At 32.0% G+C, this 27,760-nt stretch overlaps 2 protein-coding genes and 1 pseudogene across 3 annotated transcripts; all 3 read left to right on the top strand.

Annotated features, from left to right (window-relative positions):
- The window catches only part of LOC128043129 (linoleate 9S-lipoxygenase A-like), a 19,927-nt pseudogene extending 1,454 nt beyond the window's left edge, over nt 1–18,473 (top strand).
- Nucleotides 732–5,257, top strand: LOC128043130 (linoleate 9S-lipoxygenase 5-like). The gene is made up of 11 exons (XM_052635364.1): nt 732–997; nt 1,227–1,543; nt 1,654–1,897; nt 1,994–2,494; nt 2,647–2,738; nt 2,833–2,916; nt 3,148–3,189; nt 3,398–3,436; nt 3,522–3,796; nt 3,886–4,149; nt 4,245–5,257. The coding sequence occupies exons 1-11, from the start codon at nt 826–828 to the stop codon at nt 5,128–5,130; spliced, it is 2,916 nt and encodes a 971-aa protein (XP_052491324.1). The 5' UTR covers nt 732–825; the 3' UTR covers nt 5,131–5,257.
- Nucleotides 11,298–27,760, top strand: LOC105790507 (probable sodium/metabolite cotransporter BASS3, chloroplastic). 2 transcript variants are annotated; one of them, XM_052635363.1, is made up of 5 exons: nt 11,298–11,777; nt 26,307–26,402; nt 26,514–26,820; nt 26,915–27,162; nt 27,280–27,760. In XM_052635363.1, the coding sequence occupies exons 1-5, from the start codon at nt 11,428–11,430 to the stop codon at nt 27,524–27,526; spliced, it is 1,248 nt and encodes a 415-aa protein (XP_052491323.1). In that variant the 5' UTR covers nt 11,298–11,427; the 3' UTR covers nt 27,527–27,760. The 2 variants fall into 2 exon arrangements, with proteins under 2 accessions (XP_052491323.1, XP_012473597.1); XM_012618143.2 differs by lacking the exon at nt 11,298–11,777 and adding an exon at nt 24,465–24,939.

Below are 27,760 nucleotides of genomic sequence, written 5' to 3'. Positions count from 1 at the left end.
TTATATTTTGTCAAGTTCTCATTATTATTTTTCTTTCAAAGTTGGCTTTCGCTTTGGAACCAGAAATGCTCAATAGTTTATTAGACAATGGACAAAGATTCTGGAATTAATAAATAAAAATATTAGGCAGGGTATCTAAGGAATTATGAGTGATTTTTATAATTTTTTAAGTTTAGTGCAACTTTTCTAAAAAAAAAACCGAAATTATTTATGCACACGTTAAGTTGCCAAGTGCCAAGATACTGCCTTTTTCATGGAGGTGTTTATGAACCACCACTGACTGTCTCTGTCACATACTTTAGTTCCAAACCCGTCAACTTAAGCCTTGAGGGAAGATTTTATTTGTAAGGATAAAGCGATAAAGAAAGCTTGGAAGGACCAGTAAAAAAAGTTCATTTCAATTTGAAAATGTAAAATACATATCTATTTTATTGTTAGTGAAGAACAAACAGTAAAACGAATCCAAGATTTTAAACAGTGAGGAAAGCAAGCAGAAAACACGAGGGTGAGGGAATCTAATTTGAGGTAAAAGAGTGGCGAACAAGGCTAGGCGAGGTATTAGATTCAAAGCTTAACCTCCCAACTAAACCCAAGAACATTCCACATACTAATGGGGCTAGCTGGCTACCTCCTTCGACTCCATCGCATCACCATGACAAATGATCTCCTACTGCAAGCACTATATATTTGCGCTCTCCTGCACCTAGCTTTGCTAAAATATCTTGTATGCTATTCATCAAACAGGTGGCGATCTTTTTTACATGATTAAAAGAAAAAAAATACGAAAGAAAAAGCCTTAGAGACTAAAAAAGGAGGCAACAAATTATGGTAGAAACCGCGGGTTGTTGTGGATTACTACAAGCATGTTGCCATCGCCATGACCCTCAAAAATACATTATCCAAGGAGAATTTGAGATCGATCGCAGTCCTTGGTTCTCCCTCTGTGCCTCTGGATTATCTGTTGCTGTTCGGCTTTACAGCCAAAACATGGATCCAAGTAAGTACATACAATGCATTGTCATACCGTATCCAAACATGGCTATATTATTTAAAAAAAAACTAAAATATTTTGATTTATTTTTTATTTTTTTCTTTTATTAAATCACATAATTTATTTTGATTTAGATCTAAATATATTCCGATTATCAAATTGTTTTTTTTATTTGCATATTGTAATAATTTGATTCTAGTTTATAGTTATACGAATATATATGTGTATATTGCAGCCACGAGAAAAGGGATTGAAAGTGAGAATGCATATATAATGGGGAAAGAGCTGGAAAGGAAAAAACATGAAGTCTTAAAGGTGCCCACGAAAGTGATTAAATTCAAATTGAAGTTCGAGGTGACGCAAGATTTCGGGATTCCAAGGGCTTTTGTTGTTGAAAACAGAGATAAGAAGCATGAGTTTTTCCTCAAATCCGTCACATTGCATTACATTAAGCATCCAAATCTGGAGGAACAGAAGTTTCATTTTTATTGCAGTTCTTGGGTTTACCCTATCACCAAAACCGGATTTAAACGGATTTTCTTCTCAGATCAAGTATGCTAACATACTTACAAATTTATAATTGAGATAACTTAGTAATTAAATTATATGTAGTTCAATGCATGAATATTTTATTCTGATTGGAAGTGTTGTACTTCTAACAGTTATATCTTCCGAAGAAAACGCCGGAGGGTTTAGTAGAATTGAGAAAAAAAGAACTTCAAAAATTGCAAGCCCCAAGACCGAAGGGTAAATGGAACCCATGGGATCGAATTTATGATTATGATGTCTATAACAATCTCGGAGATCCTGAAAATGGTCGACTGTATGATAGACCTGTGTTGGGTGGTTCCACTAAATTTCCATACCCACGTCGGTTGAAAACGGGCCATCCTAATTGCCAACACGGTACATATAAATAGAATATCAAAATTTAAATTTGTCTAATTATTTATTTTTCATTGAATTGCTTTCGTTTGATATATTTGGTTGTATGTGAAATAGACCATTCAAGAGAGTCAGGACCAGCAAGCTGCTTCCAGTTTTATGTTCCACCCGATGAGCGAATGAGCTACGAAAAACTACAAGAACTGAAAAACAACTTCGTCGAGGCTCTTATTCGATTTCTTGCGCCGGAATCAACGCTCCCACACTTGTGGGATCGAGAATGTCCCGACTTCGTCAACAGAGTTGCACATTTCTTTGTACCCAAGGCAGCGATATCGAAGAAAGATGTTAGATTCATTCGATCCATAATAGATTTCTGTAGAACGCTAAAATTACCATCTTCTCATGGAGGTCCCAGCAGGTCAGATCCAAGTGAGGAACAAGACATATTTGAAGACATTATAAGCTTTTATGCAGACAAAGAAGTGGAAGAACTGGATAATTCGGACAAGCAGCGGCTAGAAAAATTGGTACCCAAGGAAATTCTTAACCAAGTTGTTGCCACTCTTGCTCTCAAAAGACATGATGTCAGTGCTCAATTGCCTTCAATTATAGCAGGTGGGAAACATGAACTTATAGCTGCTATAGATGTTTTTTCTATTTATCACGAGGTTTGCAATCACAATAAACACAATATATGATTAAAGATACGTTAATTGAAACGATTTATGTTTATGATTAATGTTCTTTACTTTGTTTGTTGTTGTAAGAGGATAAATTCGCTTGGGCTGAGGACAAGGAGTTTGGTCGCCAAATGCTTGCAGGAGCAAATCCTGTTCGAATCCGGAAGTGGAAGTGGCAGGTGATGGTATCTCTTTCCTAGGTTTATAATATATAATATTTTAGCCTGAAGAATTAATAAATTGAAAACTCTAACATTATTATAAACGTTGCAGGAGGCGGATGTGTCACTTCTAAGGGAAATTATAGAGAAAATGTGGGAATATGATTCTGAGTCACCTAAACATGGTGTGCTAAAGGTATAAAAAAGAAAACAAGCTTGTTCAAGATCATTTTGCAGAGATATGTATCTCTTTTCCTTTCAAATTAACTACTTTATGAATACATACATAACACTATATGGCAGGCAATGGAAGCCAATAGGGCATTCATCTTGGATCACCATTACCTTGAGCAATCTCTTTCCTTAGTTTATAACATATAATGTTTGAGCTTACAGTCCAATATTTTAAACGTTGCTGGTTCTACAGGAAATGAAGTGGAACAAGCAGAATTGGGAAGCTTTGTTTAAGGTAAAAAAGAAAACAAGTTTATGTATTTCTTTTCCTTTCAAATTAACTACTTTATGAATACATACATAACACTATATAGCAGGCAATGGAAGCCAATAGGGCATTCATCTTGGATCACCATTACCTTGAGCAATCTCTTTCCTAGGTTTATAACATATAATGTTTAAGCTTACAATCCAATATTTTAAACGTTGCTGGCGTTCTACAGGAAAAGTTTAACCAGCCGCAATGGCAAGATTTTTATAAGGTAAAAAGGAAAAACAAGTTTATATGTATTTCTTTCCTTTTCAAATTAACTACTTTATGAATACATACACAACACTATATGGCAGGCACTGGTAAACGATAGGGTATTCATCTTGGATCATCAGTACCTTGAGAAATTTCTGACAATGATAAATGGGAAAGGTGTTTGTGCTTACGCAACTCGAACAATACTAATAGCACCGGACTCATTGCCCGTAACGCTTCAACCAGTAGGAATAGAACTAAGCTTGCCTGGTGACTCTCCTAGATTGGTGCTTCCACAAGATACTCTCCTATGGGAGTTTGCAAAATTTCACGTTGCATCCAACGATACAGCTTACCACCAGTTAGTTAGCCATTGGTAAGTAGTAATCATTAATTGCTTTAACCTTCATTAAACTAACCCTATTAATTGCTTTTGCTTTGCTTTTGCCATGCATCCAAATCAAGGTTGCAGACACATGCTGTTGTTGAGCCATTCATAATTGCCACAAGGAGACAGTTGAGCGTAATGCATCCAATCCATAGGCTATTGGATCCTCATTTCAAAGACACACTGCATATAAATGCATTGGCTCGAGCCATCTTCCTTAATGCTGGAGGGATTCTGGAGACTCTACTTTTTACTGGTGAATACTCCATGGAATTGTCTTCTCACTTGTATAAAGAATGGAGATTTGATAAGCAGGCTCTTCCTGAAGACCTTCTCGAAAGGTTGGTAATTCTTGAATCCATTAGAATTGAATGGATCCACTTCCTTTAAATGTTCCAAGTTGTACAACTAACGATGAGGACCATAACATTTTCAGAGGTATGGCGAAACCCGGAGTCAGAGATGAGGTTGTGTCGGGACCAATGGAGCATGTCGAGAGCGACAAATCAAGAAACAAGGCGGCGACAGGTGCAGAACAGAAGAAGTTTGAGGTTGACGCTGAGGTGGAGCTGGTTTTAGAAGACTATCCCTATGCAAAAGATGGAATTGAGATATGGACCGCCATTGAAACATGGGTGACAGAATACTGCAATGTTTTCTATCTTAACGACAATGATGTGAAGGAAGATGAGGAAATCCAAGAATGGTGGAATGAAATCAAAACGAGAGGACATAAAGATCGAACGGAGGGATGGTACGACATTAATACATTCGAAAGCCTCGTAAAAGCTCTGACAACTCTCATATGGATCACTTCAGGATTGCATGCAGCAGTGAACTTCGGACAGTATGGATACGGGGGTTGGCCACCAAATCGTCCCATGTTATTGAGAAAATTCCTCCCAAGAGACGGAGAACTGGGAGAAATGAGCTATATGGAGATCATGAAGTTCATGGAGGAGATGTTGCCTGATAAGTTCCAAATGAAGTTGGCAATTGCGGTAATGGATCTTCTGTCACGACATACATCAGATGAGGTTAATTTGGGTCAAACATCACCCCAAAAAGAGGATCACAAGTCTATAATTCAGAAAAAGTTTGAAGAATTCACGAAAAACCTTAAAGCAATAGAGCGAAATATAAAGGAGAGGAATAAAGAATATCTTTTAATGAATAGGTGGGGAGATGCAAAGATTCCGTACAAGCTCTTGTACCCGGATACATCAAAATCCATGCCTCCAACGTCTAAGGAGAAAAGGAAACATCATCCTGAGAAGGCGGATATTAATGAAATGGGAATCCCTAATAGTATTTCCATTTAATTTTATCAGCTATTTTACCTATCTTATCCAAAAAAAAAAAATTAATATTTATAAAAATAATCATAGTTCAAAAACATTCATCCAAATGACTTGAAATGAATAGTTAATTTGGGTTATGAGAATCCAATAGCCGGCATCCCCTTAATATTTGATCCAATAATTGTCTGATGATTGTGTCAGGCTTTAAAATACTAATTCTTTTTCATTTTGAGACTTCAATGGTTGACATTAGGGTATCGACACCGTATCATACTAGTATATATTTACACCAATATTTGAAAAAATTTTGAGTTTTGGCCAATACATGACCAGCACCAACATTTTAAAAAATATAATATGTTTTATAATCTTAATCCAAAACAAAAATATTGGGTTTTATAATCTGTTTCAATTAATAAAAAAATATATTACAATTTGTTCATTTGTAAATATAATATAGGCTTAAAGTTGTAAAAAATCTTTAATTTTTTCAAAAAAGTAATTAAGTCTCCCTTTTTTTACACTCAATTGGGTATTTGAACTTTCAAAATGCATAAAATATTTCAAACTTTTTCAAAAAAAACAATTAAGCCCTTACTTTTTTTTGCACTCAATTAGGTACTAAAACTGCCAAAATTCATAAAAAAAAATGCCCTCAAACTTTAAAAAAAAAAAGGCAGTTAGGCCCCTGCTTTTTTTTTCACTCAGTTAGATACTTGAGCTGCTAAAATGCATCAAAAAGGCCAGGGGCGGATCTAGGGGGCTAGTAGGGGCCCCGACCCCCCTAAAATGAAAAATTTTCCATTTAAGCTCTTTATAATTTATAAAATTTTAAATTAGTAATGGTAAAATTGTACTTTGACCCCCCAAAAATGATAAAATTTTGATTTAGTCCTCTAAAAATTATAAAGATATAAGCTATTAGAATGGTGAAATTGCATTTTTACTATCATAAAAATATATAATTTAATTTCGACCACTCAAAAAAAATTTTGACTTCGCCCCTACCCCTAAGTCATATTTTTGGATCCACCACTAAAAAAGACCATTTGATCGTTAAAGTTATAGAAAAATTATAAAATGCTTCTTTTGGTACAATAATTTTGTACTTTTTTTTACAAATTTTATATTTCTTTACATTTTTATAAATTTCTTGCAACTTTATATAATTTTCTAATTTTTATATATTTCTATATATTTTATAATATTTTATGATTTTATAAAATTTTACAATTTTTTATGATTTTTATATTTTTCTAATTTTTAACAAGTCTTAAATATTTGATATATTTTGTTATTAAAATTTAATAACTTTTATAACTTTTATTGATATTTAATTTTTATCTTTTTTTCCCACTTGTCACGTCGTGATTGTAACACGTGGTGACTTTAACTGAAAAAATTAGGGGCGACTAACTTTAACAGCCAGTGGTGGATCTAGAAATATGACTTAGGGGGCAGGGGCAAAGTAAGAATTTTTTGGGGGGGCTAAATTAAATTATATATTTTTATGATAAAAAATGCAATTTCGTCGTTTTAATAACCTATATCTTTATAATTCATACACTAGTAACTTTCTCTTTTATAAAATACGCTTGAATAACTTAAGAGGTGTTTGGTTCGTCGAATTTTATATTATGGCTCATAATATTATACTCGAATAAGATAACGGTATTTAGATTCTTAACATTTAGACCATCCCATAATTTTATATTCCTTAATAGTTTCAAGATGTTATAATAAAGAGTGTAATATCATGGAATTTAAAATTTTAGTCAAAATTCCTTTTATTTTCATACTACTTTATTGTATTGATCGTTAAGTATGTTTTATTTTTAAAAATGTTTATTGAATGTTTTAGGAAAATATTTTATTTTTATAAATTTTGAATTTTGATATTGTGCTAAGGCACGAACTTGAATTTATTTGATTTATTTTTATGAAAATATTTGATTAATATTACTTATTATTATTTTATATGGTTTTATTTTTTGAAAAAATATTCCATTTTTATCTTAAATAAAAAATTATAAATTTATAATAACTTACATTACTACAAAAAAACCAAATCGACACAAACATTAATAATTTATAATAACTTATATTATTATAAAGGTTGATGGCAAAAAAAAGGCTCAAAAATACAATTAGGACTATTTTGACAAAACATGCAAACGTTAGTGGTCAAATTTGTCATTAAGTTATGGTCGAAATCAAAAAAAAAAATCGTCTCAATCGGATAACCGAGCGAAAAGTTATGGCCTTTCAAAGTTTTGGCCTTTCAAAGTTTTTCAAGCTTAAAAACATAAATTGTTCATCCACGTCAGCAAATCGCATCCTCGTAGGCGCAATTTGTGTCCACGTAAGCAAATCGCGCTGACGTGGACGCGATTTCGCGGAAAATGACCCATCCCGGTAAATAATCAAAAAATCGGCCCATTTCGGTAAATTTTGAAAAAAAACGGCTTTTATTGGTAATTTTCCTTTAAAAACAAATCAAATTCTCTAAAATAAACAATTATAAGTTATATAAATAAATTATCATAATTAAGTTGCAAATTGAAGTTTAGTTCGATTGGCATGAGTTGTTACCAATATAAGAGGACGTGAGTTTGAGTGCGCTAAAGCGTATTATCATCTTATTTATGAGTTAGAGATAGACTATGAGTAGTTTTAGGACTTGTATTACGATAATTTTACTCCAGTTTAAGTGGATCTCTCTTTAAAACGAAATTTCTTTATAAAAAGAATAAGACTACAAGATATTTTAACTTATAGAAAACAAACAATTCTATAACAATGTTTATTTAATAAATTTTGCTTTTAGGTAATTGTTAAAAAGTAATCATTTCAAAATCCAAACTAATAGGGAAAGGAGAAAGAGAAGAAGAATTTGGTTGTGGATTTCGACGATCAATATCGCCTAAAATGATGGCAGCAGCGTAACTATCGTTTGGATTTGAGAGAAAATGGTGATGATGATGTTGAAAGGAAAAGACGAGAGAAGAATCAGAAGAAAGGAAAAAACAATGGAGAGAATTGTTCAAAATTTAAGAAAAAAAACTTGATAATTTAAATTATAGTCACATCAACATTAATTGGGTCACGTGTGATTTTTATAACATTTCTAACATCGAAAACAATTTAATAGTGGTGCTTATGGGTTAGGTCGGGTTAGATTCAGGTCGGATTTAAGTATAATATTAATGTACTTTATATTTGTCTAAGTCCGACAAAACCAGATATATGAGTTTAAAATTTTACCCAAATTCGCCCATATTTGCAAAAAAAAAAAAACTAAGCCCGCCCATATTATTTTTAATTTATTTTAAAATCTTTATATTATTTTAAAATATTTAATTATTTTATATATTTTTTATTAATTGATTTTTTTATATAGTCATCTTAACATTATTTTAATATTTACATTAGGGTAGTATTATATATTTAGTATATGTTTATTTTTTAATGTGTTCTAAACATAATATATAAAAATAATATAATATAAAGTACAATAAACTTAAAAATGGGTCGGGTTGGGCCCAAACCTTAAATGTTCAAGTCCGAGCCCTAATTTTTTTATCGAAACCCAATTTATAGGCCTAATTTTGTCCAAAAATAGGTCGGGTCGGGCCCAAACTTTACAAATAGCTCGGCCCATAAACAGGTTTACGTTTCAATGCCCAAAATATTATAAATTGATAATATTAATAATCAAATTGTAATAAATTAAAGTTTAAGAATCAAAATATAAATTTTACCAAACATAAGTGACTATTTTTAGAATTAACCCCAAACACATCGAAATGGATAATTCTAGAATATAAGAAAACACGACATAAGAACACGTGGTGGATTGATGTGACGTTAGTTGACATGCATGGACATGCAGAGCCTTAATAGACTCAAACCTTTCAAACAACATTCCAAACTCGAATCCAATCATTTTCTAACACGTGTCCACCAAATTCCAACCCTTCACTTATTATGTTCGACGAGTTTCCTCAGGTATCATATAATAGGATTATTTATTTCCGTATGCCCTTGAGTTCAAGCATATATTTCTTTTCCCCCTTACCTTTTTTGTTTTTAATTCATTTAGATCCTTCACTCCAATGACAATTCATACGTTCGTCTTGTGTGCCATGTCAAAAACATTTTATATTTTTATAAAATTTTAATACAGTGATAATTGATATATATATGGGTCAAATTAAATATATATATATTGGCTATTGATGGGCGTCAAAACCGCTAAATATAAATTCCTATGACAAATATAACAGTAAATTGAAATATAGAGCAGTAGAGTCGAATCCACAGGGACTAGTTATCTAATTTCATCTTTTCTTGTGACCAGATTCGCTGTCGTGATCACAGTCGTGCCCACGACCTGTACGTAGCAATGCTGAAAAAAATAAAATAAGGGGGTTAAATTGATAAAGATAATAAAATAAGGAAATATGAAGTGTAATAAAATAAAATAAAAACAAAATCAAAATTTCAAAAATAAATTTAAGCAAATAAAGTAAATTGGTAATTAAAATATTTTTAAGCTTAGCATTAGTCTCGGTGGACTCCAATCTTTAATCAATCCTTAAAATAGATTTTCTCTTCCAAGTGATAAGCTGGTTATAGCAATCGAGGATCCCTCAAACTGCCAACTCTTCCTCTCGTAATTGATCCCGGTATCACTTGCAAATCGACCCTTGTCGAATTTCCAACCACGTGGCATAATAGAGTATGACGCAGGAAGGAAAAAAATATAAAAAATTTATTAAATGCCAAAAAGCCAAAGTGTGTGTTTAGTTGGTTGTAGCCATTAGATATTTATACACATTTCTAGTGTTAAAATTTAGCTACATTTTTTCTAAATATTATAACTAAATAAATCAAAAACTTAAAAATACGAATTTATCTTGCTACCAGCTAGAGGTGCTCATGGGTCGGGTCGGGCCGGGTTCGGACCAGGCCCAGAAAAAATTTTTGCCCGCATCCTAGGCTCGGGCCTGGCCTGAAATATGGGCCTGAAATTTTGTCCAGGCCTAGCCCGGGAAAAAATTCCTAAGCTCGAGCTCGGCCTAGCCCATCTTTTTAATAAACACCAAAAATTTATTTTAAAAATTTTAAAAATAAAAAATATTTTAAAAATTTTAAAAATAAATATATATTTATTATATATTCGGGTCGGGCCTCGGGCACCACTTTCTAAGCAGACCTCATTTTTTTATCCAAACTCATATTTCGGGCCTATATTTTTACCCGAACTCTCCCATATTTCGGGCAGGTTGTCGTGTCGAGCTGGGTCGGCCGGCCCATGAGCGGCTCTACTACCAGCCATAAATCTTTTTTACAATAAACAATGTTTTATGTTTTATTAATCTTCGCATTTTTATTATTTTAAGAATATATATATATATGTAAATTTTTTTTATTAATCTCAAACTTTAAAACTGTGATGGTTAAGTAATATTATTGGCATAATGATTTTTTACCTCCAACTTTAAAAAAATCATTTTAACCATTCATTTATTTTTCATTTTTAGCCCTTAAATTTGTATTTTCTTGTCAAATCACTCCAAAATAGATGGAAAATAACATTTTTCCACTTTGATGACGTCGCATACACATAGAATATCACATGGATCACATATCAACATTTAATTATTTTTTAATTTTAAAATTTACAAAATTTAAGAAATTATTTTTAAAAATTCAAAGTCATTAAAAAGTATAACTTTTTTTTGAAATTAATTAAATGTTGATATATCTTTCACGTGGCAATCCACGATATGTAATGTGAGCAAAGTTAATAAACTTTTTAGAAAATTAGATTTGAAAGGAAGTGAATAGTGGAAATTAAAATAATTTAATTAAAGCGAATAAGTTTAATAATGTGTAATTAAAGGAAATTAGAGTGCAAATTAATAAAATATCCATTTTAGAAAATAATTTCTTAATTATTATACCCAATAAATTTCATTTAAGAAAAAATAATACTGCTTATTTGTCAAACCATAATGATTATTTATGAGACAAAAGAAAAAGAATTGGGAAGATAGTAGAAATGTGTAACGGTTGAAGGACTCCGTTGCAAATATCGTAAAATGACTTTGACTTCATCATGACCGTCCAATTTAAACTATACTATCGGGACACTCTAAAATTCCCAAACTACATATTACATACAAAAAACCAAATCCATCACCTCCTTTGATTTCGTTTTCGCCACCCTTCCATTACTAAAACCTCCCCGGCAGGCCACCACCTATCTCCGGCGCCGGCGTTAAGTAGTGAAGAAAACATCGATCCACGACAATGACGTCGATCACTCCCTTTCTTTCTCTCGCAGTCCCCACCAGGAAGCAGCTCTCAATCTGTTCGAAACAAGTGACGCCGTGTTGTTGTTCGAGAATTGGTTCGATTCTGTGCGGGAGGAAGGGTGGTGTCGACGTCGGCAGAAAAGGTAATGGACGAAGGTTGTTGGTATTCGCCTGTTCGACGACGCCGTACATACGAGGAATTGGATCTCAAAGGGTCTCGATTGGGAATAAGACAGATGGTGGGGCAAGCAAAGGTGATTTGTCTCAGGCTTTGTCGGCGATGCTTCCTTTCGTCGTCGCTGCTACTGCTGTTGCTTCTCTTGTTCAACCCTCCACTTTCACTTGGTAAACTTCTGTTTGTTTGTTTGTTTTTTTTTTATCTTTTTGGCTTTTTAATCAGTTTTGTAATGATTGTTTTCTTTAAACTTTCTGGGTTTTCGTTTTTTTGTGTGTAAAATCCACTGTTTTGTTTTACTTTGTACTCTGAATCTGAATCTGAATCCGTTGTTGGGAAATCTCTCTTACTTTTATATAATTGAGTCCTTTTGAAGAACTACAGTTTCAATACATGAAAACATATTATTTTGGGATAAAGCAGCATTTAGCACATCAACTTGCCAATATTTTACACTTTAATCCTTGATTTTTTGTCTAGTCCCTTAATTTGGTTGATTTTCATAATTTAGTCCCTAAATTTGGATTCTGCAGACACTCTAAGACTTGAAAATTTTATATATTTTTATAATTTCTTAATAGTTTTTGTATTTTGTAGACTTTCAAAATTCTATATAAATTTGGTATCACAGCCTTTAATGCAATTCAAATTTAGGGATTAAATTGAAAAGTTGTCAAGTTTTGAAACTGAGTGGATAAAAATTTTGTAAGGATAAAATTATCAAGTTTAGAACTAAATGGTATTTTATCTCTATTATTTGGGTCAATTCAACTTAATGTTGAGCAAGGAAAATTCAAAAATAAAAATCGACTTGAATCAAGTGTTTATTTAAAAACAGTAATTTTATAATATAAAAAAACATTTTATAGTGAAAATAATTTAAAAACAGTTGAAAATTGATTTTTTAAGTATTTATAAAAGGATTTTGAATTTTGTGAAATAATATTCAAAAACCATAAAATAAAATAAAGCTTATTTTGTTAAAATAAGCCTAAAATTTTAAAATAAAAATTAATACAAAAATCAAGAACCGAATTATGAACAGTTCAAAAATTTAAAACGATTGAATTAAACCGATATAGCTCCTAATCCAAATTAAATGTGAAACAATTATTAAATTCAATAATTATAAATACCCAAAAAAAAATTTATTGATGCACATTAAGTTGCCAAGTGCCAAGAATGTAATTTTTATTGATGCAATACTGCCTTTTTCATGGAGGTGTTTAATTGAACCACCACTGACTGTGTCTTTCACATTCTCTAGTTCCAAACCCGTCAACTTAAGCCTTAAGGGAAGATTTTATTTGTAAGGATAAAGCGATAAAGAAAGCTTGGAAGGACCAGTAAAAAAAAGTTCATTTAAATTTTAAAATGTAAAATACATATCTATTTTATTGTTAGTGAAGATCAAACAGTAAAACGAAACCAAGATTTTAAACAGTGAGGAAAGCAAGCAGAAAACACGAGGGTGGGGGAATCTAATTTGGGGTCAAAGCTTAACCTCCCAACTAAACCCAAGAACATTCCACATACTAATGGGGCTAGCTCGCTAGCTCCTTCAACTCGATCGCGTCACCATGAAAAATGATCTCCTACTGCAAGCATTATATATTTGCGCTCTCCTGCACCTCGGATTAGGTTCCATAGCTTTGCTAAAATATCTTGTATGCTATTCATCAAACAGGTGGCGATCTTTTTTACAGGATTAAAAGAAAAAAAATACGAAAGAAAAAGCCTTAGAAACTGAAAAAGGAGGCAACAAATTATGGTAGAAACCGCGGGTTGTTGTGGATTACTACAAGCATGTTGCCATCGCCATGACCCTCAAAAATATATTATCCAAGGAGAATTTGAGATCGATCGCAGTCCTTGGTTCTCCCTCTGTGCCTCTGGATTATCTGTTGCTGTTCGGCTTTACAGCCAAAAGATGGATCCAAGTAAGTATATACAATGCATTGTCATACCGTATCCAAACATGGCTATATTACTTTAAAAAAAAAAACTAAAATATTTTGATTTAATTTTTATTTTTTATTTTATTAAATCACATAATTTATTTTGATTTAGCTCTAAATATATTTCGATTATCAAATTATTTTTTTATTTGCATAGTGTAATAATTTGATTCTAGTTTATAGTTATACGAATATATATGTGTATATTGCAGCCACGAGAAAAGGGATTGAAAGTGAGAATGCATATGTGATGAAAGGGAAAGAGCCGGAAAGGAAAAAACATGAAGTCTTCAAGGTGCCCATGAAAGTGATTAAATTCAAATTGAAGTTCGAGGTGACGCGAGATTTCGGGATTCCAGGGGCTTTTGTTGTTGAAAATAGAGATAAGAAGCATGAGTTTTTCCTCAAATCCGTCATATTGCATTACATTAAGCATCCAGATATTCTCGAGGAACGAAAGTTTCATTTTTATTGCGGTTCTTGGGTTTACCCCATCACCAAAACCGGATTTAAACGGATTTTCTTCTCAGATCAAGTATGCTAACGTACTTACATATTTATAATTGAGATAACTTAGTAATTAAATTATATGTACTTCAATGCATGTAATATTTTATTCTGATTGGAAGTGTTGTACTTCTAACAGTTATATCTTCCGAAGAAAACGCTAGAGGGTTTAATAGAATTGAGAAAAAAAGAACTTCAGAAACTGCAAGCCCCAAGACTGAAGGGTGAATGGAACCCATGGGATCAAATTTATGATTATGATGTCTATAACAATCTTGGAGATCCTGAAAATGGTCGACTGTATGTTAGACCTGTGTTGGGTGGTTCCACTAAATTTCCATACCCACGTCGGTTGAAAACGGGCCATCCTAATTGCCAACACGGTACATATAAATAGAATATCTAAATTTAAATTTGTCTAAGTATTTATTTTTCATTGAATTGCTTTCATTTGATATATTTGGTTGTATGTGAAATAGACCATTCAAGGGAGTCAGGACCAGCAAGCTGCTTCCAGTTTTATGTTCCACCCGATGAGCGACGAAAAACTACAAGAACTGAAAAACAACTTCGTCGAGGCTCTTATTCGATTTCTTGCGCAACGCTCCCACCCTTGTGGAATCGAGAATGTCCCGACTTCGTCACCAGAGTTGCACATTTCCTTGTACCCAAGGCAGCGATATCGAAGAAAGATGTTAGATTCATTCGATCCATAATAGATTTCTGTAGAAAGCTAAAATTACCATCTTCTCATGGAGGTCCCAGCAGGTCAGATCCAAGTGAGGAACAAGACATTTTTGAAGACATTATAGGCTTTTATGCAGACAAAGAAGTGGAAGAACTGAATAATTCGGACAAGCAGCGGCTAGAAAAATTGGTACCCAAGGAAATTCTTAACCAAGTTGTTGCCACTCTTGCTCTCAAAGGACAACATGTCGGTGCTCAATTCCCTTCAATTATAGCAGGTGGGAAACATGAACTTATAGCTGCTATAGATGTTTTTTCTATTTATCACGAGGTTTGCAATCACAATAAACACAATATATGAATAAAGATACGTTAATTGAAACGATTTATGTTTATGATTAATGTTCTTTACTTTGTTTGTTGTTGTAAGAGGATAAATTCGCTTGGGCTGAGGACAAGGAGTTTGGTCGCCAAATGCTTGCAGGAACAAATCCTGTTCGAATCCGGAAGTGCAAGTGGCAGGTGATGGTATCTCTTTCCTAGGTTTATAATATATAATATTTGAGCCTTAAGAATTAATAGATTGGAAACTCTAACATTATTATAAACGTTGCAGGGGGAGGGCTTACTTCCATTGGAAATTTGGTGTAAAATGTCGGGTTATGCTGAGTTATCTAAAGATGGTGTGCCAGAGGTATAAAAAAGAAAACTAGATTGTTCAAGATCAATTTGCAGGAGGAGGATCTCTCACTTCTACATTATTATAAAAAAGAAAACTAGATTGTTCAAGATCAATTGGAAACTCTTAACATTATTATAAACGTTGCAGGAGGAGGATCTCTCACTTCTACAGGAAATTTGGTATAAAATTTTGTATTATGATTGTAAGTCACCTGAAGATGGTGTGCTAAAGGTATAAAAAAGAAAACTAGTTTGTTCAAGATCATTTTGCAGAGATATGTATCTCTTTTCCTTTCAAATTAACCACTTTAAGAATACATACATAACACTATATGGCAGGCAATGGAAGCCAATAGGGCATTCATCTTGGATCACCATTACCTTGAGCAATCTCTTTCCTAGGTTTATAATATATAATGTTTGAGCTTACAATCCAATATTTTAAACGTTGCTGGTTCTACAGGAAATGAAGTCGAACCCGCAGAAATGGGGAGATTTGTTTAAGGTGAAAAAGAAAACAAGTTTATGTATTTCTTTTCCTTCCAAATTAACTACTTTATGAATACATACATAACACTATATGGCAGGCAATGGAAGCCAATAGGGCATTCATCTTGGATCACCATTACCTTGAGCAATCTCTTTCCTAGGTTTATAACATATACTGTTTGAGCTTACAATCCAATATTTTAAACGTTGCTGGTTCTACAGGAAATGAAATCGAACCCGCAGAAATGGGGAGATTTGTTTAAGGTGAAAAAGAAAACAAGTTTATGTATTTCTTTTCCTTTCAAATTAACTACTTTAAGAATACATACATAACACTATATGGCAGGCAATGGAAGCCAATAGGGCATTCATCTTGGATCACCATTACCTTGAGCAATCTCTTTCCTAGGTTTATAACATACAATGTTTGAGCTTACAATCCAATATTTTAAAAGTTGCTGGTTCTACAGGAAATGAAATCGAACCCGCAGAAATGGGGAGATTTGTTTAAGGTGAAAAAGAAAACAAGTTTATGTATTTCTTTTCCTTTCAAATTAACTACTTTAAGAATACATACATAACACTATATGGCAGGCAATGGAAGCCAATAGGGCATTCATCTTGGATCACCATTACCTTGAGCAATCTCTTTCTTAGGTTTATAACATATAATGTTTGAGCTTCCAATCCAATATTTTAAACGTTGCTTGTTCTACAGGAAATGAAGTCGAACCCGCAGAAATTGGAAGATTTGTTTAAGGTGAAAAAGAAAACAAGTTTATGTATTTCTTTTCCTTTCAAATTAACTACTTTATGAATACATACACAACACTATATGGCAGGCACTGGTAAACGATAGGGTATTCATCTTGGATCATCATTACCTTGAGCAATTTCTGACAATGATAAATGGGAAAGGTGTTTGTGCTTACGCAACTCGAACAATACTAATAGCACCGGACTCATCGTTCGAAATGCTTCAACCAGTAGCAATAGAACTAAGCTTGTCTGGTGGCTCTACTAGATTGGTGGTTCCACAAGAGACTCCACTATGGGAGTTTGCAAAATTTCACGTTGCATCCAACGATACAGCTTACCACCAGTTAGTTAGCCATTGGTAAGTAGTAATCATTAATTGCTTTAACCTTCATTAAACTAACCCTATTAATTGCTTTTGTTTTGCTTTTGCCATGCATCCAAATCAAGGTTGCAGACACATGCTGTAGTTGAGCCATTCATAATTGCGACAAGAAGACGGTTGAGCGTAATGCATCCGATCCATAGGCTATTGGATCCTCATTTCAAAGACACACTGCATATAAATGCATTGGCTCGAGCCATCTTCCTTAATGCTGGAGGGATTCTGGAGACTCTTCTTTTTACTGGTGAATACTCCATGGAATTGTCTTCTCACTTGTATAAAGAATGGAGATTTGATAAGCAGGCTCTTCCTGAAGACCTTCTCGAAAGGTTGGTATTTCTTGAATCCATTAGAATCGAATGGATTCACTTCCTTTAAATGCTCCAAGTTGTACAACTAACGATGAGGACCATAACATTTTCAGAGGTATGGCGAAACCCCGAGTCAGAGATGAGGTTGTGTCGGGGCCAATGGAGCATGTCGAGAGAGACAAATCAAGCAACAAGGCGGCGACAGGTGCAGAACAGGAGATGTTTGAGGTTGACGCTGAGGTGGAGCTGGTTTTAGAAGACTATCCATATGCAAAAGATGGAATTGAGATATGGACCGCCATTGAAACATGGGTGACAAAATACTGCAATATTTTCTACCATAACAACAATGATGTGATGGAAGATGAGGAAATACAAGAATGGTGGAATGAAATCAAAACGAGAGGACATAAAGATCGAAAGGAGGGGTGGTACGACATTAATACATTCGAAAGCCTCGTAAAAGCTCTGACAACTCTCATATGGATCTCTTCAGGATTGCATGCAGCAGTGAACTTCGGACAGTATGGATACGGGGGTTGGCCACCAAATCGTCCCATGTTATTGAGAAAATTCCTCCCAACAGACGAAGTACTGGAAAAAATGAGTGATAAGGATATCATGAAGTTCTTGGAGGAGATGTTACCTGATAAGTTCCAAATGAAGCTGGCAATTGCGGTAATGGATCTTCTGTCACGACATACATCAGATGAGGTTCATTTGGGTCAAACATCACCCCAAAAAGAGTGGCCATTGATTGAGGATCAGGATATAATTCAGAAAAAGTTTAAAGAATTCAGGGAAAACCTTAAAGCAATAGAGCGAAATATAAAGGAGAGGAATAAAGAATATCTTTTAATGAATAGGTGGGGAAATGCAAAGATTCCGTACAAGCTCTTGTACCCTGATACATCAAAATCTATGCCTCCAACGTCTAAGGAGAAAGGGAAACATCATCCTGAGAAGGCGGATATTAATGAAAGGGGAATCCCTAACAGTATTTCCATTTAATTTTTTCAGCTATTTTACCTATCTTATCCAAAAAAAAAAATTTAATATTTATAAAAATAATCATAGTTCAAAAACATTCATCTAAATGACCTGAAATGAATAGTTAATTTGGGTTATGGGAATCTAATAGCCGACATTCCCTTATATTTGATCTAATAATTGCCTGATAATTGTGTCAGGCTTTAAAATATTGATTTTTTTTATTTTGAGAATTCAATGGCTGACATTAGGGTATCGACACCGTATCATACTAGTATATATTTATACCAATATTAAAAAAAATTGGGTTTTGGCCAATAGATGACCAACACTAACATTTAAAAAATATAATATGTTTTATAATCTTAATCCAAAATAAAAATATTGGGTTTTATAATCATTTCAATTAATAAAAATATATATATATTACAATTTGTTCATTTTAAATATAATATAGGCTTAAATAAGTTGTAAAAAATTAATTTTAATTTAAAAAAATTAATATTTTTACACTCAATTGGGTATTTTAACTTTTAAAATGCATAAAATATCTCAAACTTTTTCAAAGAAAGCAATTAAGCCATTGCTTTTTTTTTGCACTCAATTGGGTACTTCAATTGCTAAAATTCATAAAAAAAAATGCCTTCAAACTTTTTCAAAAACAAACAATTAAGCCCCTGCTTTTTTTTTTCCACTCAATTAGATACTTGAACTGCTAAAATGCATCAAAAAGGCCAGGGGTGAATCTAGGGGGCTGGTAGGGGCCTCAACCCCCTTAAAATGGAAAATTTTCTATTTAAGCTCTTTATAATTTATAAAATTTTAAATTAGTAATGGTAAAATTGTACTTTGACCCCCAAAAATGATAAAAAATTTAATTTAGTCCTCTAAAAATTGTAAAGTTATAAGGTATTAAAATGGTAAAATTGTATTTTTACTATCATAAATATATAATTTAATTTCGACCACCCAAAAAAAAGTTTGACTTCGCCCCTACCCCCTAAGTCATATTTTTGGATCCACCACTAAAAGTGACCCTTTGACCGTTAAAGTTATAGAAAAATTATAAAATGTTTTTTTTGGTACGATAAATTTTGTATTTTTTTTTACGAATTTTATATTTCTTTACATTTTTTTATTTAGTTCTTACAACTTTATATAATTTTCTAAATTTTTTATATATTTCTATATATTTTATAATTTTTAATAAAATTTTATAATTTTTTTACGATTTTTATATTTTTCTAATTTTTAACAAGTTTTAAATATTTTATATATTTTTTTAAAATTTAATAACTTTTACAACTTTTATTAATTTTTAATTTTGATCTTTTTCCCACTTGTCGTGATTGTGACACGTGGTGACTTTAACTGAAAAAATTAGGGGCGACTAACTTTAATAGCCAAAGAGAGTTTTTCAGTGGCGGATCCAGAAATACGACTTAGGGTTTAGGGGCAAAGTCAAACTTTTTTTGGCTGGGCGAAATTAAATTATATATTTTTATGATAAAAAATACAATTTCGTCGTTTTAATAACCTAGATCTTTATAATTTTTAGAGGATTAAATCAAATTTTTATCACTTTGGGAGGGGGCAAAGTGAAATTTTACCATTACTAATTTAAAATTTTATAAATTATAAAGGGTCTAAACGGAAAAAAATTATTTTAGGGGGTCGGGGCCCCTGCCAGCCCCTAGATCCGCCCGTAGCCTTTTTTATGCATTTTGGCAGTTCAAGTACCCTAATTGAGACGCATAAAGTTTTTGAACTGTGTTGTGGTGTTAAAGAATTATATTCCTAGTATACTAAATATTAACTCATAAATAAATCATACACTAGTAACTTTCTCTTTGATAAAATATGCTTGAATAACTTAAGGGGTGCTTGGTTTGTCGAATTTTATATTATGGCTCATAATATTACACTCCAGAATAAGATAACTGTATTTAGATTCTTAACATTTCGACCATCCCATAATTTTATATTCCTTAATAGTTTCAAGATGTTATAATAAAGAATGTAATATCGTGGAATTTAAAATTTTATATTCAAAAATTCGTTTTATTTTCATACTACTTTATTGTATTCATCGTTAAGTATATTTTATTTTTAAAAATGTTTATTGAATGTTTTAGGAAAATAATTTATTTTTATAAATTTTGAATTTTGATATTATGCTAAGGCGCGAACTTGAATTTATTTGATTGATTTTTATGAAAATAATTGATTAATATTACTTATTGTTTTTTATATGGTTTTATTTTTTGAAAAAATATTCCATTTTTATCTTAAATAAAAATATTATAAATTTATAATAACTTACATTACTACAAAAAACCAAATCGACACAAACATTAATAATTTATAATAACTTATATTATTATAAAGGTTGATGGCAAAAAAAGCTCAAAAATACAATTAGAATTATTTTGACAAAACATGCAAATGTTAGTGGTCAAATTTACCATTAAGCCTTTAAAAAAAGACTCAAACTATTAAAAAATTCAGTTTTCTTAAACTTGTTCAGAACGTGAAGTCGTATTAAGTAGAACATAGAACTCGAAGATTTATATTATAAAATTTAGTTTTACTTTTCTTTTCATATTAAAAACAAATCAAATTCTCTGAAATAAACAACGATAAATTATATAAATAAACTATCATAATTAAGTTGCAAATTGAGGTTTAGTTCGATTGGCATGAGTTGTTACCAATATATGAGGACATGAGTTTAAGTGCGCTGAAGCGTATTATCATCTTATTTATGAGTTAGAGATGGACTATGAGTAGTTTTAGAACTTGTGTTACGATAATTTCACTCCAATTTAAGTGGATATCTCTACACTTTATGAAAAAAATAAGACTACAATGTGTTTTAACTTATAGAAAACAAAAAATTCTATAACAATGTTTATTTAATAAATTTTGCTTTTAGGTAATTGTTAAAAAATAATAATTTCGAAATCCAAAGTAATAGGGAAAGGAGAAAGAGAAGAAGAATTTGGTTGTGAATTTCGACGAGAGAAGAATCAGAAGAAAGGAAAAAAAAATGGAGAGAATTGTTCAAAATTTAAGAAAAAACCTCTTTAAATTATAGTCACATCAGCATTAATTGGGTCACGTGTGATTTTCAAAACATTTCTAACACCGAAATGATTCAATAGAGGTGTTTATCAGTTGGGTCGGGTTAAATTTGAGTCTGATCTAATTATAATATTAATATACTTTATATTTGTCCAAGTCTGACAAAACCCGAAATATGAGTTTAAAATTTTACCCAAATTGGCCTAAATTTGCAAATATATATATATATATATATATATATATATATTCCCGCCCATATTATTTTTAATTTATTTTAAAATATTTATATTATTTTAATATTTAATAATTTTATTTTTTTTATTAATCAAAATTTTTTATATAGTTATCTTAACATTATTTTAATATTTCCATTAGAGTAGTATTATATATTAAGTATATGTTTATTTTTTTAATGTGTTCTAAATTATATAATATATAAAAATAATATAATATAAAGTGTAGCAAACTTAATAATGAGTCAAGTAGGGCCCAAACCTTAAATGTTCAAGTCCGGGCCCTAATTTTTTATCAAAGCCTAATTTCTAAGCCTCATTTTGTCTCAAAATGGGTCGGATCTGGCCCAAACCATACCCATAAACAGGCTTACGTTTCAATGACCAAAATATTATAAATTGATAATATTAATAATCAAATTGTAATAAATTAAATTGTAATAATCAAAATATAAATTTTACCAAACAGTGACTATTTTTAGAATTAACCCCAAACACATCGAAATGGATAATTCTAGAATATAAGGAAACATGACATAAGACACGTGGTGGATTGATATGATGTTAGTTGACATGCATGGACATGCAGAGCCTTGATAGACTCAAACCTTTCAAACAACATTCCATACTCAAATTCAATCATTTTCTAACACCTGTCCACCAAATTCCCACCCTCCACTTATTATGTTCGACAAGTTTCCTCAGGTATCATATAATAGGATTATTTATTTCCATATGCCCTTGAGTTCAAGCATATATTTCTTTTCCCCTTACCTTTTTGTGTTTAATTCATTTAGATCCTTTACTCTAATGACAATTCATACGTTCGTCTTGTGTGCCATGTCAAAAACATTTTATATTTTTATAAAACTTTAATATGGTGATAATTGATATATATATATATATATATCAAACTAAATATATATTGGCTATTGATGGGCGTCGAAACCACCAAATATCAATTCCTACGATAAATATAACAACAAATTGAAATATAGAGCAGTAGAGTCGAATCCACAGGAACTGGTTATCTAATTTCATCTTTTCTTGTGATCAGATTCGTTGTCGCGATCACAGTCATGCCCATGACCTTTACGTAGCAATGCTGAAAAAAATAAAATGAGGGGTTTAAATTGATAAAGATAATAAAATAAGGAAATACGAAGTGTAATAAAATAAAATAAAATCAAAATCAAAATTTCAAAAATAAATTTAAACAAATAAAGTAAATTGGTAAATAAAATAATTTTAAGCTTAGCGTTAGTCTCGGTATACTCCAATCTTGAATTACTCCTTAAAATAAATTTTCCATTCAAGCGATAAGCTGGTTATAGCAATCGAGGATCCCTTCAACCGCCAACTCTTCCTCTCGTAATCGATACCGATATCACTTACAAATCGACCCTTGTCGAATTTCCAACCACGTGTCAGGATAGAGTCTGACGCAAGAAGGAAAAAAATAAAGAATTTATTAAATGCCAAAAGCCAAAGTGTGTGTTTAGTTGGCTGTAGCCACTAAATATTTATACATATTTCTAGTGTTAAAATTTAGCTAGATTTTTTCTACATATTATCACTAAATAAATCAAAAAGTTAAAAATCAAGTTTAAACTAGAAATTAAATTCAACTAATTACAAAATTTTAACAATATCAAAAACCCTTCAATCTTTATCCAGCCACTTTTTTTAAATCTTCAACCCTTTAATTTTTATCCAGCTAACTTTAAATCTTTAATCTTTCAATCAAGCCCTCCTCTTTACTTTTTGTTCCAATTTAGTCCTCTTTTTGTAAGAGTTTAAATTTAGCACACCAACTTCATTCCTGATAAAAAAACCCAAATTTAATAGTATTTTATTCGATAATTAGCCAAAATAAATATATTAAAATGAATTTATCTTGCTACCAGCCATAATTTTTTTTACGATAAACCATGTTTTATGTTTTATTAATCTTCCCATTTTATTATTTTAAAAATATATATGTATTTTTTATTAATCTCAAACTTTAAAACTGTGATGGTTTAGTAATATTATTGGCATAATGATTTTTTATACCTCCAACTTTAAAAAATTATTTTAACCATTCATTTATTTTTTATCTTTTGAGCCCTTAAATTTGTATTTTCTTGTCAAATCACTCCAAAATGGATGAAAATAACATTTTTCCATTTTGATGACGTGATATACACATGAAACACCACATGGATGACATATTAACATTTTATTATTTTTTAATTTTTAAAATTTACAAAATTTAAGAAATAGTTTTTAAAAATTCAAAATCATTAAAAAGTATAAAAATATATTTTTTAAAATTAATTAAATGTTGACATATTTTCACGTGGCAATCCATGCATGTCATGTCAGCAAAGTTAATTAACTTTTAGAAAATTAGTTTTGAAAGGAAGTGAATGGTGGAAATTAAAATAATTTAATTAAAGCGAATAAGTTTAATAATTTGTAATTAAAGGGAAATTAGAGATGTATAAAGGGTAAGAGTATGCAAATTAATAAAATTATCCATTTTAGAAAATAATTTCTTAATTATTGTACCCAATAAATTTCATTCAAGAAAAAATAATATTACTTATTTGTCAAACCATAATGATTATTTATGAGATAAAAGAAAAATAATTGGGAAGATAGTAGAAATGTGTAACTGTTGAAGGACTCCATTGCAAATATCACAAAATGACTTTGACTTCATCATGACCGTCCAATTTAAACTACACTATCAGGACACTCTAAAATTCCCAAACTACATATTCCATAAAAAAACCAAATCCATCACCTCCTTTGATTTCGTTTTCGCCACCCTTCCATTTCTAAAACCTCCCCGGCGGGCCACCACATATCTCCGGCGCCGGCGTTAAATAGTGAAGAAGACATCAATCCACCACAATGACGTCGATCACTCCTTTTCTTTCTCTCGCAGTCCCCACATGGAAGCAGCTCTCAATCTGTTCGAAACAAGTGACGCCGTGTTGTTATTCGAGAATTGGTTCGATTCCGTGTAGGAGGAAGGGTGGTGTCGACGTCGGCAGAAAAGGTAATGGACGAAGGTTGTTGGTATTCGCCTGTTCGACGACGCCGTACGTACGAGGAATTGGGTCGCAAAGGGTCTCGATTGGAAATAAGACAGATGGTGGGGCAACGAAAGGTGATTTGTCTCGGGCTTTGTCAGCGATGCTTCCTTTCGTCGTCGCTGCCACTGCTGTTGCTTCTCTTGTTCAACCCTCCACTTTCACTTGGTAAACTTCTTATTGTTTTTTTTTTCTTTTTGGATTTTAATCAGTTTTTTAATGATTGTTTTCTTTAAACTTTCTGGGTTTTCGTTTTGTGTGTGTGTGTGTGCACTGTAAATTCCACTGTTTTGTTTTACTCTGTACTCTGAATCTGAATCCGTTGTTGGGAAATCTCTCTTATTTTTATATAATTGAGTCCTTTTGAAGAACTGCAGTTTCAATACATGAAAGCATATTATTTTGGGATAAAGCAGCATTTACCACATCAACTTGCCAATATTTTACACTTTAATCCTTGATTTTTTTGTCTAGTCCCTTAATTTGGTTGATTTTCATAATTTAGTCCCTAAATTTGGATTCTCCAGACACTCTAAGACTTGAAAATTATATATATTTTTATAATTTCTTAATATTTTTTTGTATTTTGTAGACTTTTAAAATTCTATATAAATTTTGGTATCACCCATCACATCTTTAATGGAATTCAAATTTAGGGATTAAATTGAAAATTTTAAAATATTATAAAGTTTAGAACTAAATGATATTTTATCTCTATTATTTGGGTCAATGCGGCTTAAATTTGACCATGGTTTCGTAATGAGATGAATATTTTCAAGTTAGTCATAATAGGCAATTGTTCTCAGTTTTGATTTTTTTTTTTGCTCAAACTTAATGTTGAGTAAGAAAATTTAAAAATCAAAACCGACTAGAATCGAAGTGTTTGGATTGTTAATAGAATGTAAATTTAAAATAGAATGAAGTTTATTTTTATTTAATATATAATTAATTTTAATTTTATGATATAAAACAAAAATTTTATAGTGAAAATAATTTAAAATTGTTGAAAAATAATTTTTTAAAAGTATTTATAAAAGGATTTTGAAATTTTGTCAAATAATCTTCAACAATTATAAAATAAAGCAAAGCTCATTTTGTTAAAATAAGTCTAAAATTTCAAAATAAAAATTAATACAAAAAGTCGAGAATCGAATTATGAACAGTTCAAAAATTTCAAACCCAGCTGAATCAAACTGATATCACTCCTGATCTAAGTTAGTTCTTCTTAAAGATAAGTTAAATGTGAAACAATTACTAAGTTCAATAATTAAAAAAGACCCAAAAAAAATTTAGAGTCCCAATATGAGAATAATTGTCTAATTCAAGTCTTCGAGATAGTTTATATATATATATCTTGGTTATTCATTACTATTTTTGCCCCACTTTTTGACAGGTTTTTTTTTTTTTATATTTTTGTCAAGTTCTCATTATTTTTTTCTTTCAAAGTTGGCTTTCGCTTTGGAACCAGAAATGCTTAATAGTTTATTAGACAATGGACAAAGATTCTGGAATTAATAAATAAAACTATTATGCAGGGTATCTAAGGAATTATATGCTCCTGCTCTTGGTGGGATTATGTTGTCAATTGGAATTAAGCTTTCCTTGGATGATTTTGCACTTGCAGTCAAAAGGTATAACTGTATGTATATATATATGTGTATTATATATAGTTTCTAATTTTGCTGCTATCACTTCATTTGAGACGTTTTTCTCAAGTTTTTTATGTTTTTGTTTCACTACAGACCATTACCACTATCTGTTGGACTTATCGTACAGTATATGCTCAAACCGGGTCTCGGGGTTCTAATTGCAAAGGCTTTCGGCATGTCTCCAATGTTTTATGCCGGTTTTATACTCACATCGTGTGTTGCAGGGGCTCAGTTGTCTAGCTATGCTAGCTTTTTAAGCAAAGGAGATGTTGCAGTGAGTATTCTTCTCACTAGCTTTACTACCATTGCATCGGTGCTCCTCACACCCCTTTTAACTGGCCTCCTCATTGGATCCGTTGTTCCAGTTGATGCAGTAATGATGTCGAAGTCAATTTTACAGGTAATGTGTAGATTAAACCGATGTGCGTTCTGGAGTTAGCATTCTTGTTTTATGGTGCAAAAATGTAAAATGTTAGCTCGGTTGTTCGTGTTAGGTGGTTCTTGTTCCGGTCGCACTTGGGCTTGTGCTTAATACGTATGCAAAACCGATAGTTACTATCCTCCGACCTGTGATGCCTTTTGTTGCTATGATCTGCACATCCTTGTGCATCGGTAGTCCTCTTGCACTGAATCAGAGTCAAATTCTATCAAAAGATGGCCTCCAATTGGTTCTTCCGGTTTTGGCGTTTCACGCTGTGGCATTCGCTATCGGATATTGGATCTTGAAGATTCCTGCTTTCAGGTAATTCAAACCTCCTATATTACATCCTATGTATTTAGAAGTTCCCCGAAAATTGCTTTAACCACGTCCAACACATAACCGGTTACCGATATGGGGATACCACATTGTTATGCGCAGGCAAAGAGAAGAAGTTTGCCGAACAGTATCGTTATGCGGTGGAATGCAAAGCTCGACAATGGCAGGGCTTCTGGCAATCCAGTTCCTAGGAGGTTGCAGTCAAGCAGTTCCAGCGGCATGCTCTGTCATAGCAATGGCTATTATGGGTCTTTCACTTGCCTCTTTCTGGGGCAGTGGTTACCGTCTTAGAGACTTACCGTCTTTACTTTCCCCACAAACCGGCCCTGCTGTTCAGGAGGCTCAATGAATCGAAGACCCGAAACATGTTCCTGGAACTCAGAACTGAATCAAAGCTAAAGTTCCGGCACAAGACGGTCTGAAATAGGAAAAGGAATGTTGTACAGTTCATAGAAGGTAAAAGAACAACTGTTCCTAGAACATATAACAGCTAGAAAAGCAGTACCTATAACTTGAAAGTTTCTAATCTTTGTATGTATGCATGTATAGGTAAGGTATATAAATCACAAAATGTAGTTTCTCA

This window comes from Gossypium raimondii, chromosome 8 (assembly GCF_025698545.1).
Source record: "Gossypium raimondii isolate GPD5lz chromosome 8, ASM2569854v1, whole genome shotgun sequence".
NCBI lineage: Eukaryota > Viridiplantae > Streptophyta > Magnoliopsida > Malvales > Malvaceae > Gossypium > Gossypium raimondii.
The sequence above is the reverse complement of the archived record's forward strand: the minus strand, read 5'-3'. Positions and strand labels throughout refer to the sequence as shown.

Bases quoted from the DNA above. Each gene is read 5' to 3' on its own strand.
- LOC128043130 (XM_052635364.1), top strand. From the start codon at position 826: ATGGTAGAAACCGCGGGTTGTTGTGGATTACTACAAGCATGTTGCCAT. The intron at 2,917-3,147 runs GTATAAAAAAGA...CTGGTTCTACAG, and splicing joins CTAAACATGGTGTGCTAAAG to GAAATGAAGTGGAACAAGCA. The intron at 3,437-3,521 runs GTAAAAAGGAAA...ACTATATGGCAG, and splicing joins AATGGCAAGATTTTTATAAG to GCACTGGTAAACGATAGGGT.
- LOC105790507 (XM_052635363.1), top strand. From the start codon at position 11,428: ATGACGTCGATCACTCCCTTTCTTTCTCTCGCAGTCCCCACCAGGAAG. The intron at 11,778-26,306 runs GTAAACTTCTGT...ACTATTATGCAG, and splicing joins CAACCCTCCACTTTCACTTG to GGTATCTAAGGAATTATATG. The intron at 26,821-26,914 runs GTAATGTGTAGA...TGTTCGTGTTAG, and splicing joins TGTCGAAGTCAATTTTACAG to GTGGTTCTTGTTCCGGTCGC.